The sequence below is a fragment of the Gopherus flavomarginatus genome, chromosome 3 (genome assembly GCF_025201925.1).
Source record: "Gopherus flavomarginatus isolate rGopFla2 chromosome 3, rGopFla2.mat.asm, whole genome shotgun sequence".
Classification (NCBI taxonomy): domain Eukaryota; kingdom Metazoa; phylum Chordata; order Testudines; family Testudinidae; genus Gopherus; species Gopherus flavomarginatus.
The window spans coordinates 222,048,036-222,069,033 of NC_066619.1; the positions used below are offsets into that span (position 1 = coordinate 222,048,036).

The window sequence follows — 20,998 nt, forward strand, 5'->3', positions numbered from 1 at the left end:
AAAGTGGGGGATTTATCAGTTAGAAGCAACAGAGACTTAGATGTACTGGTTGATCGCAGGATGACTAAGCCATCAATGTGATGTGTCCATGAAAAAAGCTAATGCAAACTTAGGATGCATAAAGGCACAGCATTTCCAGTAGAGACAGAGAAGTGTTAGTACCATTATGAAGAGTACTGGTGAGACCTCATCTGGAATACTGTGTGCAGTTCTGATCCGCCATGTTTAAGAAAGATGAATTCAAACTGGAACAGGTGCAGAGAAGGGCTACTAGGATGATCTGAGGAATGGAAAACCTATCTTATCAGAGGAGACTCAAAGAGCTTGGCTTGTTTAGCCTAACCAAAAGAAGGCTGAGGGGAGATATGATTGCTCTCTATAAATATGTCAGAGGGATAAATACCAGGGAGAGAGAGGAGTTATTTAAGTTAAGAACATAAGAACGGCCGTACCGGGTCAGACCAAAGGTCCATCTAGCCCAGTATCCTGTCTACCGACAGTGGCCAATGCCAGGTGCCCCAGAGGGAGTGAACCTAACAGGCAATGATCAAGTGATCTCTCTCCTGCCATCCATCTCCATCCTCTGACAGACAGAGGCTATGGACACCATTCCTTACCCATCCTGGTTAATAGCCATTTATGGACTTCACCACCATGAATTTATCCAGTTCTCTTTTAAACACTGTTATAGTCCCAGCCTTCACAACCTCCTCAGGTAAGGAGTTCCACAAGTTGACTGTGCGCTGTGTGAAGAAGAACTTCCTTATATTTGTTTTAAACCTGCTGCCTATTAAAATAATTGGAGACATATCTATCTCCTAGAACTGGAAGGGATCTTGAAAGGTCATTGAGTCCAGCCCCCTGCCTTCACTAGCAGGACCAAGTACTGATTTTTGCCCCAGATCCCTAAGTGGCCCCCTCAAGGATTGAGCTCACAACCCTGGGTTTAGCAGGCCAATGCTCAAACCACTGAGCTATCCCTCCGCCCTAGTTAAGTTAAGTGCCATTGTGGACACAAAAACAAATAGATATAAACTGATCATAAACAAGTTTAGGCTCGAAATTATGTGAAGGTTTCTAACCATCAGAGAATTGAAGTTCTGGAACATCTTTCCAAGGGAAGCAGTGGGGGCCAAAATCCTAACTGGTTTCAATAAGTTTATGGTGCGGATGGTGTGATGGAACTGCCTACAATGGCATATGGCCCAGCAGCAACTGGCAGTAGCAAAAATTCCCAGTGGCCGGAGAGGGGAGACTAGATAGGAAGGCCTCTGAGTTACTACAAAGAATTATTTCCCAGGTGTCTGGGTGGTGGGTCTTGCCCACATGCTCAGGGTCTAACTGATTTCCATATTTGGGGTTGGGAAGGAATTTTCCCCATGATCAGATTGGTAGAGGCCCTAGGGGGATTTCACGTTCCTCTGCAGCATGGGGCAGGGCTCACTTGCAGGTTTAAACTAGTGTAAATGGTGAATTCTCCGTAACTTGAAGTCTTTAAACCATGATTTGAGGTCTTCAGTAACTCAGCCAGAGGTTAGGGGTCTGGTACAGGAATGGGTGGGTGAGGTTCTGTGGCCTGCAATGTGCAGGATGTCAGACTAGATCAGGGGTAGGCAACCTATGGTACACATGCTGATTTCCAGTGGCACTCACTTCCTAGGTCCTGCCCACCGGTTCAGGGGGGCTCTGCATTTTAATTTAATTTTAAATGAAGCTTAAACATTTTAAAAACCTTATTTACTTTACATACAACAATAGTTTAGTTATATATTATAGACTTACAGAAAGACTTTCTAAAAACGTTAAAATGTATTATTGGCACGCGAAACCTTAAATTTAGGGCCACAAGATGTCCCGATTTTATAGGGACAGTCCCAATTTTTGGGTCTTTTTCTTATATAGAGTCCTATTACCCCCCACTCCCTGTCCCTGCTTAAATTAGAGTGAATAAATGAAGACTCGGCAACCACTTCTGAAAGGTTGCCAACTCCTGGACTAGATGATCACAGTGGTCCCTTCTGAGTCTGCTGCTTTCTCACGGCATGATCTTCGAAGCCCCCTACAATGAGTCAGACAATGTTGGATAACTTAAAGAGAAGTAACTTGGATTTAGATTCTTTTTCTTTGATTTTGCAGACGTGTCAGAATCTTAGCATTTTAAATTGCGATTAAATAAAATGGCCTCAGTAGCCAGTCAATACCACCAGTTGTTTTCAGTAATTATATAGTATGCACATCCCTGTACTGTGGCTACTGATTGTAAACTTAATTCACTAACCATATGTAACAGAAATCCCCAAGTTCTGATTTGCTCTTCAGAATTCAGCATTGATATGCCTATAACAAATATGGTTACCTCAACTTTTAAGCTTTCCATTAAAAATAAATTATATATTTATACCAATTATGTCTCAAAAAATACTGTAATTAGACATTTCCATTTAACAACCTGAAGAGCCTTATATTAACTACAAAATAATATCCTGAGTAAACAAACTCCACATCTGATAATTTCCTTAAAAACAGAAAACACTTTCAAATTATCATCTAAATAACTTTGTATTAATGAAAATCCATTACTTACCACTAAGAAAAGTGATCTTAGCTAATAATTATTACTTTTCTCTTATAATTAGAACCGTGTATTAAAATTAGAAATCTTATCCTCATTTATTTATGAAATAATTAACCACTGTTTATTAAACAGGAAATATTATACTGTGTATATAAATTATTCACAGTTGTTGATCTGATGATGCTGTATTCCAGCACTGAAAATTATACTAAATAGTAATTTCATTTGTATTTTGCATTTTGCAGTACATTTGTATTTAAAATGGACAAGATATATCTTAAAAAACCTAAGTAATCACCTAAATGTAAATAGTTTGTACACCAGTATACTATAAATCATTTGTGTTATAATTAAGAGTTGAAAGTATGTTTCAATAATTAGCTTACCACATTAACAATTTCAGATATACAAATTTAATGTAAACATTCATGTAATTGTGTTCAGCTGTGCTATATAATGTTTAATTCTGTAACACACTCAGTTACAAAAGGTGTTTAAGTACTTAGCATTTGATATAATTTATCTGCTTCGTTGATTTCTTTACTGTGAACCAAGATGTTAAAACAATCTTATGTATGTGGCACGCTTCTATAGTTTTAAAGTAGATAGCTATAAAAAGCTGTCCTTATTTGAAGACATAATTTGTTCACAACTTGTTCACGTTGGTCTCTGTTGCTTTTTGCAAGTGGCAGTGTATAAAATGTGTTACATTAGCACTGATTTATATTTACAAAATGTGAGACACTACATTTTTGTGAACAGATGTTTGGATATCGTCATGATTGGTAGATATGTTTTAGTAGTGCATTTGCGAACATATCAGAAATGGAACTGACTATTCTGGCACTATGGCTCAGTGCATTAGCAGGCCATCAGAAATCACCTTCTGTACTTGAATGACCTTATTTCTGTTCTTAGTGCCATAAATCAGGTCAAGAATCATAACTACAGCAGGTTAAGTTACTGGATCATGATATATCAACTAAGAGGGATACTCTCCGGTGTTGCTTTTTCTCTAGCAGAGGGACAAAAGAGTAATTCTCAATACCGGAGCAGCAAACTGTATGTTTCTGGAAAAATGAATAGCAGTACAGGCTTTCTTTCAGTATAATGAAGGCTATATTAGCGTAGTTAGTACAGTAACTTGAAATCTGATTCTTTGTGCAAAGGAAAAAAACTGCACTCAGTGCTGTGGTGAAAAAGATGACTTTTCCTAATGTATTAAATCATGCATATCATGCTTTTGAGAGGAACAGATTAAACCAGTACTAAGGAGAATGTCTTATCTCCTGCCCATGAACCAATAATATGAACCCTACCTTATTTGTTTATTAATAATATAAACCATGCACCTCAGCAACCCTATATACGTTGTAATAAAAAGGATACTGAGATAACAGTGATGAAATGAGCGTAAGCTAGGCATGAGGCATGCTGCAAAGTTTGGATTCAAATCAGGATTTTAAACAGGAGAGATTTCAGAATCAATTGTTTTGATTCAGTCCATTATAGAGAGGGCAGCCATCTCAAATTGCATATGACTACTGTTTTTATTTTTTTATATGAATGCCAGTATGTAGCCAGTTAAATCTGAAACTTTTTCTTCCGGTGCTTATGTGCAGTTTATTACTCATTATGTTTAAATCTGTGATCACCTTTTACAGCAGCAACCCAGCTCACAGATACTACCTTGCAACTGACCCAGTCACAGGAGATTTGTATGTTTCTGACACTAATACACGCAGGATCTATCGTCCAAAGTCACTCACTGGTGCAAAAGACCTGACAAAAAATGCTGATGTAGTAGCAGGAACTGGAGAACAGTGCCTTCCATTTGATGAGGCAAGATGCGGTGATGGAGGCAAGGCTGTGGAAGCAACGCTCATGAGTCCCAAAGGTAGAGACATTATCAATTCATGGTCTTAAAAAAAAAAAAAAATCAGTCTGTGCCTGAACTGTGCTTTAATCACAAAAGCTCCTCCTCTACTGTCCAGAAAGACGGTATAGAATGGAGCTACAAAAAGCCCAAGTTGATTTTACAGGAAATATTTGACTTTATAGTCCTTTTCAAATTTCACAAAGATTATGTATCCAGCAAATTATATCCAAAGTTTTTAAAATGTCAATGTGTTACTCCTATCTATTCAGTTTTTCAGGTATACTAAAATACCAGGCACCTCTCATAGACTGCATTTTACTTTCTATGGAACAGTATATGCAGTCAATGAGACTAGAATGTGAAGTAAACCTTTGTTCATTATGCTACATATGTTTACAAATTATTGTATTGCATACTTTCTAAGATGTGTACTTCCTGTCCTCAAATTCCTCAGACCTAGTCACTAGCACTTTGCAAGTTGTTAGTAACGGATGCTAAATAAATGGCTAGTGTAATAAAACTAATTTTTTTTCTCCTTGACTAAAGGACTGGCAATTGACAAGAATGGCTTAATCTACTTTGTTGATGGGACCATGATTAGAAAAGTGGATCAAAATGGAATAATATCAACTTTGCTTGGCTCTAATGATCTAACCTCAGCACGACCTCTAACATGCGACACTAGCATGCACATCAGCCAGGTATTAAAAAAACAGCTAATTTGGAGTGGGTTTTTTTATTTTTTGTTTGTATTTTTGTGGGGGGAGGGGAGGGGACAGGAGGAAATAGGCTGAGGGGAAAGCTGGTGCAGCTTGTTTGCTCCCTGATATAGAATCAGGTGGAACATGTTGAACATTTATATATTTAACAGGATAACTGTGTTAAGAAACTTATTCCAAGGACATGATTTTCAGTATATTCTACTAGCAAATATATGCTGCTGTATTCAATTTTTCTGCACATAAAGTTTAGCGTAGTACAGAACAACATAATTGTCAGCAAGAAATGTTAAGTATAGTAATAAAATACCAGCAGAGTAGCAAATCTATTAGACCAGTATTGGCATAATGATATTTTTTAAATGAACAGAACCACTAATGTCCTTAGTCTATTAGTGTGAATGCCAAGATACTTTAAAGAGCTCAGAGGACCTTTTTTTATAGGTCCCAGTGGACTTATATGAAGGGACTTTACTGTTGCTGTGATTGAAAATGGAATACCAATACAATATTTCACAATCTGGAAAGTACTGAATTTCACTTTTGGTATTATCTGATTACTGCTAGGAATGGTACAATATAAGTAGGTAGTTCTTTGATATCCATTCCTTGAACTTCTACTTAGATTTAGACTCTGAATTGGCGGGGGCGAGCGGGGGGGAAGAGGTTTGCATGTGCATATAAGGTCATTCCAGATTATTGAGGGGGCAGAATGCCTGCAGGATAGTTCCAGTGCATCTTTTTGTAAGATCTATAATTTGGATAAAATAGTTTCTTTTACTCCATTTGTGTTCATATGAGACCTTTTGACTAGTCTGATTATAACAAATTAGAAATATCCTAAAAGCATTATCTAAAACTATTATCAAAAAGGTTAAATTCAGTTCAGCAAGCTAACTGTACTTAACCCAGATTTACTGACTAGTGAAACCCTTTTCTTTTTTTAGGTACGTCTGGAATGGCCCACAGACTTGGCTATCAATCCAATGGATAACTCCATTTATGTTTTGGATAACAATGTCGTTTTGCAGATCACTGAAAATCGTCAGGTCCGTATTGCTGCTGGGAGACCAATGCACTGCCAAGTGCCTGGCGTGGAGTACTCTGTCGGAAAGCATGCTGTACAGACTACTTTAGAATCAGCAACAGCTATTGCAGTGTCCTACAGTGGGGTACTTTACATTACAGAAACTGATGAAAAAAAGATTAACAGAATAAGGCAGGTTATAACTGATGGAGAGATCTCATTAGTTGCTGGAATACCATCAGAATGTGATTGCAAAAATGATGTTAACTGTGACTGTTACCAAAGCGGTGATGGCTATGCTAAAGATGCCAAACTTAATGCCCCTTCCTCCTTGGCTGTGTCTCCAGATGGTACATTGTACATTGCTGATCTTGGAAATATTCGGATACGAGCTGTGTCAAAGAACAAGCCCTTGCTGAATTCAGTGAACTTTTATGAAGTTGCCTCTCCAACTGATCAAGAGCTCTATATCTTCGATGTTAATGGTACTCACCAATACACTATGAGTCTAGTCACTGGAGACTATCTGTACAATTTTAGCTATAGTAACGATAATGATATCACAGCAGTAACGGATAGCAATGGAAATACACTTCGTATCAGACGGGATCCCAATCGGATGCCAGTGAGAGTGGTGTCTCCTGATAACCAAGTGATTTGGTTGACTATAGGCACCAATGGATGCCTGAAAAGCATGACTGCCCAAGGTCAAGAGCTTGTTTTATTTACTTATCATGGCAACAGTGGGCTTCTGGCAACTAAAAGTGATGAGACTGGATGGACTACATTTTTTGAGTAAGTATAGAAAAAATAAAGTTATATAATTAGTGTCCACAATTCTGGAGTCCAGTATCATGATTTGAAATACTTTTAGGGCTTTGACAAAATTAAGCTTTAAAAAGATAGTACTTTTTGCTAACTTAAACAGTTCTGTATGTTGTCTGTCTGACATCTTCCAAACTTTAATGTGAATTAATGATGATAGATTGATTATCCAGAATCTGTGTTTTATACTGTAACACAGTTATTATGAGACAGCAGCAAGCTTTGTCCAAAGCATCATAGCTCAGGCAAACAAGCTTTTGTAGGCTTCTGTTAAAAATCTAGATTTCTCTCTCTCCTTTTGCTCATGATACTCCCATTGGTTCTGTAATAAATACTAAGCCACTGGAAGAAATTTCTTTTGGTGCCTAGTCTCTACCGTTTGGTCTTTCAAGTGAAAGCAGTCTATCAGATGAGTACTCTGAATCATAAAAGCTAGAATGGAAATTGTTTAAGTGTTGGAATGTCAGAAAGTAGAAAATATGCAGGAGGGTTCTGATGGATAAAATGGCAAGCTTTCCCACAGAGGGATCATGGGCGGCCTCTAGAGCATGTGGTTTGATGAAAGAAGTGTAGGCCACGGTGAAAGTGTCATTCTCATGGGAAGCAGCTACTGAAGGTGCAGATACACCAGCAATCAGTGAGGTACACAGTAAGTAGCAGAACATGAGTGGTTAGGGTACAAGTCTGACTTGTGATTTTTACCATGCTTTTAAAAGTTTTTTAAAAAGAACTGTTTTTCCAAATGTTATCATCATATTGTTGTTATCCATTCATAATAAAATATATGAATTATCAAAAGGATTTACAGGCTCCCAGATAACATTAACTGAAAAGAATCACGACATTTTGTGTCACTGGAAGTACCATAGAATTCAAAATTTTTGTTTTTCTGTAGAGAACTTCATCCCAGAAATAAACAAAGAAATGAATCAATATACCAAGCACAGTTTAATAAATGTGCCATTTAAAAAACACAAGTGATTTATCAAAAAATCTATTTCCCAATTCATTAATGCAATTCGTTTAACAAAAAAGCATTTTATTGATGTATTGAAAATAGATTTTTTTTTTTTAAATCACCTCACTCGGTAAAGAAACAGAGGAGATTGACAAGTTCAGAAAATGGTGCCAAAGATGATTTGGGAACACACAGAATGTACACATAATACACATATAATGATTACTGAGAGACTAGGAGAAGTGGAATCATTCAGGCCGAGAAGAAACAGAGTATAGGGAACTGTATTAAGGTATTCTGAATTACAAAGGGCATAATGAAAACTGATCAGTCTCTTCTTTTTTGACCTTTCCTATCTTGAGGATGAAACGTAACAGCAACTGCTACCAAGGTCAGGATCTAAAAAAAGCTTTCAAGTCAGTGCACATTATAAAGAAAATAAAGCGCTGGTGTCAGGCAATGGCTGCAGAGCCAGACATCTATGTTCAGAGATAACTTCACATTTATGTCAGTGTATATTTGGCTGAGGCAGTAGGAGGGGAGACTGAGCACCTGCATCTACTCTCCAGCCTTTACATATGCCATCAGAGACGTGAGAGCAGCAGGCACTGCTTCAGTGCACATTGTGTCCTGGAGGGGAGATGCTGCTAGAAATGCTGATTTCCAACAAAAGCAGCAGGTGGAACAGAATTGCTTCCAGTTTTAAGATATTGTTATAATAATCTGTAGATTGGCAGAACGCTGATAGTATGTTCCCAAAGCATTAGTGCACATCTGTAATATTTAATTGCATATTCATGCATAATTTCTTATCTTTTTAAGCCTTGACAAAAGTGTATAGAAACAAAGCAAGGACACACAGAAGAATGGGAGAATATTCAGCAGTAGGCAGGGAATACATTCTTGTTTTCATGAGTTAGAAATGTCCTTTTAACTGAGAGAACAATGCTAAGCCTCTAGGTCGATTGTACATAGTTACTCTATTCAATGAGAATAAATGCTGTTTAAACTTCAACACATATACATAAGAATCCTGGTTTCTACCTTGCAGCTTGGACCAATCGGGATTAGGGGAATAGTAAGTTTGTTATTGAAACTAATGTGTCTTCTTGGTACAGCTGGCATTTTTAGCACTCTGCATTCATTTTGGATAGTGAAGAACTAGTGTTTTATTCCTACCTGTAATTTCTCTCCATGTTACTTGTAATTATTTTGTGCCTATTGAGATTTCATTAGGAAGAGAGCTGATGGTTTCTGAATATACTTAATGGCTTCTGCATAGTCTCAAAGATAGATTGTATTCAGTACCAAGTAGTTTACACTTCTACTCTTTGCATTACAGGTAAGATTTAGGGTAATATGTTTCATGAGCTAAATAATTACTTATTTATTGATTCTGTAAACGACCATCTTTCACAACTGACTTCTTTCATGTAAGCGTTCTGGTCTCTGCTAGATATGTCCAGCTAACTAATAGAGTCCCTTTGTGTTTTGACACTATGAAAAGGCCATCTATTCCCTTCAGTCAGTATTAGTTCTCCTTCCATGCTGCTATTTATGTGCATTTATAAACAATAACCTCACAGTATTGACTCATTACAATTCCTAAACTGAAATAATTACAGAGAAAGATAAAGAATTTCACTCATCCAGAATATAGAAATAAATAAAATTGATACTGAAAATGAAGACCTCACTGACTGTGTAGAGCTATGCAAAGTGAGAGCATGTCATTGATTTTGGCAAGAATATAAAGTTCTTTAAAAAATACATGGTGCTTCACAGCTCCTTAAATGTTTGTTCATATAAAATCTCCCTATTTAGGGCCATGTGTTTTTGAAAAGGAAATGATAGATATGAACAAGGAAACTTCATTGTAACTTTCCTTTTAATTATTGGTGAATCTCACTGTCTCTTTGCTTTCCAGAGCCACAGCTTCTGTAATCTATGGACAGAAATGTATGTAGTTTATGGCTAGAGCGGGTTGAAATTTTTTTAATGGAACAGTTTTTCATCAGAAAATGCAGTTTTGTCAGAATAAAAAATTTTGTGAAAACATATTGATTTTAATTACATTTTCTTTGGGAAAAAGTCTCAAAACAAATTATTTCAACCTTCTCGTTATGTTTTGATAATGCCAAAATGTTTTGCATTGACTTTATCATTTCAGTTCATTTTTAACTCATATTAAAATATTTTAATATTATGTTATTTATATATTTATTATTATTTATATGTTAATGTCTTCATAGTATTGAAATGTTTTGGCATTATCAAAACATTTCAATGTTCGCTAGCAACAATTTTTTGGAATTTCTGTTCCGCAGTAAATTGCAACATTTTGACTTTTTGCTCTGATTTGGAACAAAAACAAATGTTGGAATTTCCCACAGAATGAAAATTCCATTTTCTAACCAGCTGTATTTGTGGCTTGTTTGTTCCACACTCTGGTTGTCCAACATATCTTGAAAGTTGTAAAAGTTCAGTTAGAAAAGCCACCACCATTGTTATAAGTATGCAGTCAGTTTTTTGGCCCAAATCTGCAAAGATTTATGTGGGCATAAGAGTTTATCTGTACAGATCCAGCAGGACTGGGACTTAAATGCAAGGAACTCTCATAGATTTCAGTTGATGTCCAAAGATCTGAGAGGAGATCTAAAAGGAAAATTTTGCCCTGGGTGATCTAACTGGTTGCCCTGACAACACTAAGCAGTAGGACTTGATTCTTTTCAGGATTTTCCATGGACTAAATCTCTCTAACATAACATGCAAAAAGGCTGTTTTAAAAAGTGCCCTTTTATGAACAAGTACATAGCTAAAATGCAGGAAATTTGTTTCTATTCTCTCTTTTCCACTTTTCTTAAGCAAAACACAGCCAATTAATCCTGATTAGCATGTGATGTTGCAGGCACACAGATTTAGGTATCAGTTTGTGAACAAACTATGTTTGAATTCCATAGCGCTATATTAGATTGCCTACCAGTTATTTGCTTCATAATTTATGTTTTTATTGTAAAATGGTACTTCTGAATTCCTGTGCTGTTAATTATTATAGCCTAGTGGATAAGGTGTCTGCTTTATGTTTCAAAAGTTGGAAGTTTAACTCTTAAGGTTGTACTTTTTTATTAAAATGTACAGTAACTTCAGTTATGATCCATTATTGTAATTCTTGATTGCTAAAGCAAAAAAAAAAGAGAAAATGATCTTCTGATACAAATCATTTCACATGAAAAAAGAGTAAGAAATCATCCGTAGAATAATGTATATATTCACTCATGCAAAGATAACAGCCATGCTAAAGGTCAGCATGGTCCATTTCCCATTGTTATAAACCATCTTGCTTAATCTGAACTTTTTTTAATCATGGCTGTTTCTTTGAATTATTTTTCTAACTTTCTTTTTTTTACATGATCATTTTTGGATGAGATTCTCTTTAGCAGATCAGTATGTATTGCATCATTTTTGTACAAACAGTTTCAACTCTACTGTGTTCTCTCACACATGGTAAGCTAGCACAGGTATGTGAAATGAATAATATCTTTATCTGAACTGAAGATTTTGAAATGCTGAAATGAAAAAGATTATCCACATTATATGTTACAATTTTGAAAACCCTGAAATTAATCCATGTAATCCATTTATTGGTGTAAGGAACCAAAAGTCCTCCATGGAATGTCCCAAAGTGCTAGAATTGGCCAGTCAGACCTCCCAAGCTGAAAAAGATTTAGTTTCAAAACTCTCCATTAATTGAATGTTTGCGTCTCAAGAGCATTAATTATTCCAGAAACTCACTGTAATTTGCATTCAAGTAAATTGACCACATGCTTAAAGCTTCATTCTGTAAAGTGCCCAAGCATTATGGTAACCCTCTGCTATTACAAATGCAGATGACTTTTAGATTTAACTAAATTTCTTTGAGGTTGACAGAATCCTGCCATATAAACAATTAAAAGTAGGGCTGCTGTCAGGTCCTTAAAAGCAGAATTTATTTCCAATTTCAAATGTGCACAAGGTTGATATGATGGCGTAACATCATACCATCATCAGTTTTCTAACTGCAGTAAAGTTATTCTCTGAAAATCATTAGACCAGTTCCTTGCTCTTCCCCCTTCAATCAGTCTGCTTTGCGCTCCTCAGGAAACACAAAGTAGCTGTAAAGCTGCCCTAATGGAACTGCTAGGGATTCCTTTGGCATAGGAGAATCCCGGCATGGCGTAAAGCCAGGATAGTTGGCTGTATGCCATCTTCTGGAATAGTGATACACTGCCATGGTTACAGCCTGCTGAGGCACTGATGCCCCATCTCCCTCGAAATAACAGTAAGGAACCCACTTCTCTGAATGGCCCTGGGCTAAAATATTCCAGACTTGCTGTCTTTCAGAGCATGCTGCAAAGTTAATTTGTTTTACCTGGCCTTCAAGGAGAGTTAGGGGAGACTGAAGTACTGTACGGTGCATTTGGGATGTTGTTTGTATTTAGAGCTGCTACTTGGTAGAAGGGGTGAGGTGATTGACATTTCATGTTGTAAATATGAGTAATTGGAGTGGTACTCAGAGCTTGTGTGTGATTTTTTTTGTTTTGTTTTAAGTCTCAGGGAAAAACAGTAGGTGTATCAGGGCCAGGACAAGGTGTGGCTGGACCACCTTACACTCCAGTGATGTGTGCTAGTAGTATGGTCCCTAAGGGATAATTTAGAGCAATCCTTAGCCTGGGCTCAGGATCAGGGGAATGGAAAGAGATCTTAGAGCCACATTTTCCCCTCTCCTCTTTGGTCCTGTGCCAAGCAGCTCTATAAGAGCCTTTGTCTTAAGTGTAAAAAAAAAAAAAAAAGTCCTGGTAGACATTTTAAAATAAATAAACATTAGAATTCTGCATATTTTGTCTAATCTCTCCATTTAGTATCTACATATCTTAGTGCTATCTGGTTGTTGGTGTTAGCTGCTTTAAATCAATTTGTGGTCATTTTTACTCTCCTGGAGGATGTACAAAGGATGTACATTCCCTGTGCTAATCTAAAATTTTAACCTTCTACTTTCTCTTATCTACAGAAAAATTTTGACCATCTATGTCATTAACCATGAATTAATTCCAACAATGAATTCTTTGTTAAAACTAGTATCAATTTTCGGGCCTTTTGCCTTCAATCACAGGTTTAATGTGATTCCTGAAAAATTGTTTCAGCCAGTAGCTAAACATTTAGTACATTAAACTACAGCCTGACTGATCTCAGGATAGTCTCAGTGAAGAAAATACTCAAACCTGAAGAATTGTTTATGAGTCAATAACATCTGAATATTTGGATTTCAAAACACTAGCTCCCTAGAGCTTGAACACCAAGGAAAAGAGCTCTTTTTAACCCTGTCTAGTGTTACTTTGCCCGTAGAAGGGAGCACTTACTAAGGCTAAGTATGCATATTTCCTGCTTGTATATCTAATTCCTTTCTATGTTCTTTCCTCTTTTCTTTCAGGGATGTGTAGCATCAAGCAGACACAGATCTGCTCCAGATCCCAGGTGCATCCTCCCTGCAGTCATCTCACTGCTTTTCCTTCTTTTCCCCATCCATTTGGCCCCCAAACCTACTCCTCCTGCAGTATTTTGTCACATTTTTTACCTGCTCTCTGATCCTCCTCCCTCTTTCCAAATTCCCCCATCAGTTCTCAAAGGCACATTTATTTGGTTGCCTGACTTTTCCATTCCCCATGGTACCTTTCTTCCTAATCCCCACTTGTATCTCCTGACATCCAGCTTCTTCCTGGGCATTCTATGCCCTGAGCTCATTTGTCTTTTCACCAAGGGACTGGATATGGAAATCAAGGAGAGTGACATTAAAAGCAGAGATGTTGCTATAAATTTATTCTGTCCCCCTTGTTAAGTGAACACGTATTCCAGACAGTTTAGAAAAGTTTTAACATCTTGCAGAATGTGAATTCTGAAGTTAATTTTTATATGGCGTTCCAAGTAAAAAAAAATCCCTTTTACCTGCTTGACTGCTCAGCGTCATGCTTTACCTATTGTGGTTGTTATTAAAATTTAATAATGTGTTGACTGCTGGCAGTTCTCTCAGTGCTGTATGATTCAGAAGAGGGTACAGGCCCTGAACTGAGTGGTTTAGCTGCCCCACATACCAGCACCAACATTCCAGTGAAATGCAGCAACGGTGAAGAGATTACATTTCAGAAGTAAAGAAAATGTTTCCATTTTACTCTCTCTTTTATACACTTCCTGATGAAGGCTGAAGTGGAAATATTGTAAAACAATATTTTGGGCCATATGCTGCTTCCCATATTAGCACAAGTCGTCTCATTATAGACACTGGGATTGCCTGCAGGAGTTAATCATCTGATTAAAAAAAGATTGACAGAACCGTTTTCTGTCAAAAATTCAGTTTTGTTGAGCTATAAACATTTGGCAGGAATGTATTGATTGCAATAAATTTTTTGACCATGATAATGGTGAATCATTTTGTTTCAATCATGTTGGATAATTTAGTTTAGAGAAGGTAAAATCTGACATTGTTGAAATGATGTTTCCACCTTATAAAAGAAACATTTCTATGTTATCCGAACAAACAAACAAAAATAGACATCATCCAAACAAAACGTTTCAGTGGTTCCAAGTAGAGGTTTTGCAGAATTTTTCATTTTGTACGAAATTTCAGCTTTTCATTCTGATTTGGAATTTATTTTTTTTTAATGTCAGAATTTCCCACTGAATAGAAATTCTGGTTGCCGACCGGATGTAAAGAATAATCCACGAAGGATTTGAACCGTTGTACTATACTGGTTTTGAATTATTTGTTCTGTTATATCCTTAATAGCTGGGTAGTAGCCATTAAAGGCTACACACACAGAGAATTCTTTGGCTCTGCTGCTCTGAATCAGCCTAGCATTAGAAAATATACTACACATCCACTGCACTGGCAGGAGGGTGGACTACAGATGATCAAATATGTCTTGTCTGTTTCTGCCTTGTATTACTCCATGTTTTTCATTACTTCTAAAACATCTTGCAGTTACATCATCTCAAAGCCTATTCACCCTGTGTTCCTACCACCAACATGCTTGTTCAGGCCCTGAGTATCTCTTGCTCCAACTATTCCTGTCTCCTCCCACCCACCCATCTCTTCCCCCATCAATGAGTTCAAAATGTTATGGGAAAAAAATCATTCACCGTGCTTACTATATTGACTGTGTTCAATCCCTTTTCAAATTCCTTTCTTGCCTTCTCCTATATCAAATTCTTGTCTATACAACCTGGCTCCTGACCGCTTCTTGGCCTGTCTTTTTCCCCATTAGTGAGCTCGAGCTACACAACTTGTATCTTTGTATCTGCTTCATTCTTCATCTCCTCCAGCTGTCTTCTCTAACATTCCTTCCATGGTATCTCAGTCACCTTAAACCTTCTCTTTGACTCAGCTCAGAATCCCCTACATGCATTTTTCCTCCAAATCCCTCTAAAAAGTGCAATGTGCAGGCTAATAGTCGTGGTTTCCTGGACCTACTCTACCCAATCATGGCAGTGGGGGCAGCATTAACTTCTGCTCCTGGCAGAAGCTCTTATGCTGGCCAAGAATGGGGTATAGTGGAGTTTCACTCCATTATACCACCTCCTCTCGCTGCCCCTGATGTGCCACCTTGCCCTTATGCCAAGTGGTAAAACTCTAGTGAGGGATGCATCAGCACTGTGTGGCAAAGCTGACATGAGGGAACCACCTCCACCTGCTTCCCACTAGCCAAAGATTTGCCCTATGCAAAGGAAATTCTTCAGCGAAAAACTCTGGCTGATGTGCATTCCTTGTGTGCGTGAAGGCAGTAGATCAGAGAATCCAGCCTAAGTTCTTTAGGGCAGAAACTTTCTCTTCATATTGCTAATGCACAGTTGATGCAACAATGTATTATGTAACAATGTTGAATCCAACTTACTATTTTTGAGACTTTCTCAATGATAATTGTGCAGCTTGTTCTAACTGTGTGTTTACATTTCTACTGTAGATAAATTGTAAAAATGCACAGATTCTTAACTTTCTTCCTAAAGGTTTAAAAATTTAAATTCTTTTTGCTCTGAAAACAGGCTGTGACCTTGCAACTCTCCATAATATAAAAATAGCATAACATTACAGTCTCATAAATGTAATAAAACATAATATTAAAAACTACAATTCTGGAACATAAAGAACAACAAAATCCTCTTACTATTTCATAATATGCCTGCTTAGAGAACAAAAGTAAACATGCTGAATAGCATCCTATTACCAGTGCTCTAGGCATCAACGTGAAAACTCTGAAGAAAAACTTTATCTCGCTCCCTAGATATTTACAGAGAACCTCATGTTCGTGGTAGCAAGGTACAAACAGTGTATCTTAGTTCATGTACTTTTACCTTTTTTCTTCATTTTTCAGTCCTTGGAAGCTTACTTTATATAATGTTGGTCTTTAAAGGTAAGTTAAGTAATAAAAATAGAAATGAGGTACCATCAAATAGGTAATAATATCACAATGGCAACAATGATCAGCAATATTATAAAGCTTCCATGCAGGGGAAAGTGAGACGTGCCATCTCAAGAAAATCAGGAGATGGTGTGTGTAATGTTTAGAAAAGCACTCAGGAGTCAGGTTAGTTGACAAGAAGGCAATAGCACTTTTATTAACTGCATAAATACCCAGCTCTACCTATCTTTCCTCAGGCTTCTGAAAGTATCTTGTTCACTCCCAGCAAGATCAGAGGCTTAGCAATGCCATTAGCTCAGTCACTCCCATATTAAAATGAACTCATCTCCTTTGCATAGTCATTTCCATAATATCTATTCTTACAATGCAGCCAGAAGATGTTTTCATTTTTTGCCTCACATATAAGTCAATTAAAATCTATTCCAGATCTCACTTTGATATGAAAAAATATACCCTTCTAACAGAGGGTCTGATCCAATACACATTCAAGTCAATTAAAAATTCCCTTTAACTTCAGTGAATCCAGGAGCAGGCCCAGAATAAAAAGTGCACTGTTTTCAACCAGACCAAATTCCAGCTTCATGTCCTTACCTTAAAGGCCCTTCATACTATGTATCTCCCAACTTATCCACTTATGTCTCTTGCCATTTCACCTACATTCCCTGAGCTCTGCCCAGGACCGGCTCCAGCTTTTCTGCCACCCCCAGTGGCAAAAAAAAATTTTTTTAAGCGATCGTCAGCACTTCGGGGGCAGCTCAATCAAGCCGTTCCATTCTTCGGCAGCAGTTCGGCGACGGGTCCTTCACTCCCTCTCTTCCTCTTTGATGGTACTTTGGCGGCAGCTCAAAGAGGAAGAGAGGGGCAGAGGGACACGCCGCCAAATTCCTGCTGAAGACCCGGACGTGCCGCCCCTTTGTATTGGCCGCCCCAAGCACCTGCTTCCTTAGCTGGTGCCTGGAGACGGCCTTGCTCTGCCACAGATATAAGGCCTATATGCTTTTCCATTTCTCCTATAAATGTGTCTGTGCTTTCCTCCACACTTCCCCTGCATGGAAATCCTTCTCTTAATTGCTAAGGATGCTATCATCTCTTCCTTCAGTCACACCAAGACCCTCTGCTGTGTGTCGTACAAAGGAATCAGCCCATAATTGTAGACTAGATTGTGCGGCAGATGAGAATAACTGCTTTTATTTTTTAAATCTTTCTGATGATTCTGAACCATCTGAAACCATCAATGTATACAAACGTTAATCTGTTTAACTGCATGATCTTATCATATCCTTTATCCTCTCTTCCCGCCTTTTGTTTGTCACAGTGTGTTTGTTGCTGCTTCTTTCAAGTTAGATTTTAAGATGTTTTGGGCAAGGGCCATGTTTTGGGGAGGGGGCCACTGTCCTTTGGGGGCAATTGTGTGTTATTGAATATTGATTGTTTCCCTTTGTAATGTTTGAGCTCATATTTAAAAAGATATAGTGTCTTTCATCCCAAAGTTTCTGATTATGTTTTACAAATTATTTGTATACGGCATCACTGAAATGCATCCACTTCTGAGGTAGAAATGAGGCCAGTTCAGGGGAGGATAGAATGAGGAAATATAAAAGAATTTTCCTAAAAGAAATAAATATTAGGAAAGCTTTCACTTAAACTGGAAGATGAGATGTAAACAAAGTTATCATCCTTCCTACTGGTATCTATGGAAGTTATGATGTCACAAAAACAAGCTTATGACTTCATGGGAATAAACAGCAGAAGCAGAGGACCTTCTGCATCAAAGTGACTTTCACTTTAAAAGTTTAGGAATTTTTTTAATTGAGTCATCTAAAAAAAAGTAGAGATTGGCAGAACTTCTTTATCCATACTTGGACTCCTCACTTTGTTTGAGTATTTAATACTGACCGAGTAGTAAAATTATTGGAATTTAATTTTTCTTCATTTTGCTAAACTTTCTGTAAACATAGAATTCAATTTTATAAACTTTAATACTGTACTGAAGTTATCAGTCACCCCTTAAACTGTTTTAATAGGGCCCCCATCTTTCAAAATAAAGTGACACTACTTTAGAGTAACCAGAAAGTCTAGCCAGACTACCAAGACTAATTCTCATTTACCGTGGCACCCTTTACACCACTCTGACAGTGTAAATGAGCTTTAGTATAAGTAAGAATTAGGCTTACAAGGTATATCCTAAAAGTTCATTCATTTGAATGATTGTACTCCAGGATTTACACTGTCAAAACACACAGATTATTTGTCAGTAATGAAAGGGTTCAAATAGGGCAAGTGTGTAGAAGTGAAACTGAAGGTAGATGCATAATAATAGGAGAGCTAAGAATATGTACAACAAGAAAGGGCTTTACCCTACTACTCCTTTCCATAGCACTTCAACAACAGTAACATTAGCCCAACAAAAATTCTGGTTAGCTTAATTATACTGCGTTTTCTGGAAAACATTATGTGCAGAAGCACTAGAGGCATGAACTAGATCCTTTGTCTAGAATGGTGTTGTAAATCTGAAAATGTAGAAAAAATCCCAAAATGTTCATAATAATTTAAATCGGTATTCTATTATTGTTTGTTGTTGCAATTAAAACTGTGATTAAATTTTTTAATCTCATGATTAATCGCAATTTAATTTAACCATGATTGCTTTGTCTAGTCTCAGTTTATGGTAGTCTTGGACCTGTGACAGGCAGATTGTTTTTACTCCACTCAAGATTTTGGGGGGTAAAATTCAGGACATTTTTTTTCTTTGAGGTTAAATATAATTAAAAGAACATTGTTATAAACTGGTATATCTTAAAGCAGTGGTTCTCAAGCTTTTGTACCGGTGACCCCTTTCACACAGCAAACCTCTGAGTGCGACCCCCCCCCTTATAAATTAACACCATTATACATGCTGGAGGCAATGTGGGGTTTGAAGTGGAGGCTGGCAGCTCGCAGCCTCCCACGTAGTAACCTCACTATCTCCTGAGGGGTCACAACCCCCAGTTTGAGAACCTCTGTCTTACAGGCTCATTTCCCTGTATTTTCTTTTTTGCATTACAGATCCTACTTTCTATCAGTATAAATATGAGCTTAATGGCCTCAACAAGCTGAATGAAACATTTTATTGCCACATTATAACAGATTTTCAATATGTATCAAGATGATGATAGATATACAGAATGACAGTATTTTGTACTTATTAAAGATGAGCTTTGAACCTTTTCTTCATGCTCTCACTTGATGTAGTTTGCCACTAGAAACATGTGCAGAGTACTTCGATATGCAGACCTCTTTATTGACAAAATAGAAGCAATCTGCAAAGGTTTTGTGAATTTTCTGTTCACTCACAATAAGTAGAGAGTTGCATTGAAGATATTTCTAATGTATGTTCACTGAATATATTAATAGTACTGTTCATCCTACCACCCAATTTATACATAGATATAATATGAAAAATGTTCATGCCTCATTTCTCAGATACTCTGTCAAATAATGTTAAAGCAAGGCAACAAATACATAAATGTATTTGAATTGCACATCTTGTTATCTGAGATGTGCCAGAAGCAGTGTCTTTTCACTTTGAAACTGACATGTTTGTAAGTTCCATAGATATTTTTCTTCATTGTTGCAATCATGAGAAGGGAGAAATTCTGCAAGCATGTGTTATATAGAGGCACTTTGAAAAACAATATTGGCCATACCCTGACATCAGGTTTTACAGAAAGCTTTACTATAAAGTTCAGTTCTATGGCCCCATATTTTAAATTGAAATAATTTACTGTATAAAATTGTGACAGTTGCGACCAAGATAAATCTCCTCTGAACTGAGATATATGCCATATAAGGCACAGGTGAAAGTTATGTTGTGCAACTAAGCATGGGACATTTCCTCCTGCAACAAGGTTTTCCTAGAAGTTACTACATTGGAAAATGAAAGAGTGAAGAAAATGTCCTGTATAGGCTAGAATCGAAAATGATATGGGAAGGGATGCAATTAAAACTGAAGAAGATGGACATCAGAAGAGAGCATTCCAGCAGTTAGAGATCACAAGGTCAAGAGTCTGAGAAGATAATAATCATTACCACTGAGAGTCTGTCATTGTGGAAAAGAAACCTAGCTGGCAGCAGCAGATGATCTTAAGTAGGCCAAGGAGTCTGACTCTCCAGGCCAGTTCTACCGATGGTGTTGTTAGTTTAGTCTCAACTCTTGCCTTTTGTGGTCATTGACCATATGAGGTGATTTTGTTAAGGTGAGTGGAGTAGAGTTGAGAGAATTTGAGAAAGGCACTGTAGACTGGTGAGTGAGCGTAATTTTTTTTTTCCTTGAAAAGTTCACCATGTTTCCCATCCTCAAGGGAAATTTGAGAGGTTGGTTGAGTGGCTTTGTTGTAGAACCTGGAGTGCATGAGGAAGATCAGAAAGGCCTGGAGGAGTAGTAGTATGTGTGTTTGTGGGTGGGCATGCAGAAATCAAAGAAGCTCTGAACAGCCAAAGAGAGGGGGATTGCCGTCTAGCCTTAGATCCAATGTCTTCAAGGGTAATTTCAACGTTAGACCACTGGGCAGATAAAACAAAATTCTTGG

At 37.4% G+C, this 20,998-nt stretch overlaps 1 protein-coding gene across 17 annotated transcripts in view; it reads left to right on the plus strand.

Moving 5' to 3' along the window:
• TENM3 (teneurin transmembrane protein 3) overlaps positions 1–20,998 on the plus strand; it is an 857,073-nt gene that overhangs the window by 807,469 nt on the left and 28,606 nt on the right. For all 17 annotated transcript variants that reach the window (XM_050945288.1, XM_050945293.1, XM_050945292.1 and 14 more), the window contains 3 exons: positions 4,240–4,472; positions 5,001–5,155; positions 6,121–6,995. In XM_050945288.1, the coding sequence (XP_050801245.1) occupies positions 4,240–4,472; positions 5,001–5,155; positions 6,121–6,995 (1,263 nt within the window). The remainder of the gene's footprint in view (positions 1–4,239; positions 4,473–5,000; positions 5,156–6,120; positions 6,996–20,998) is intronic.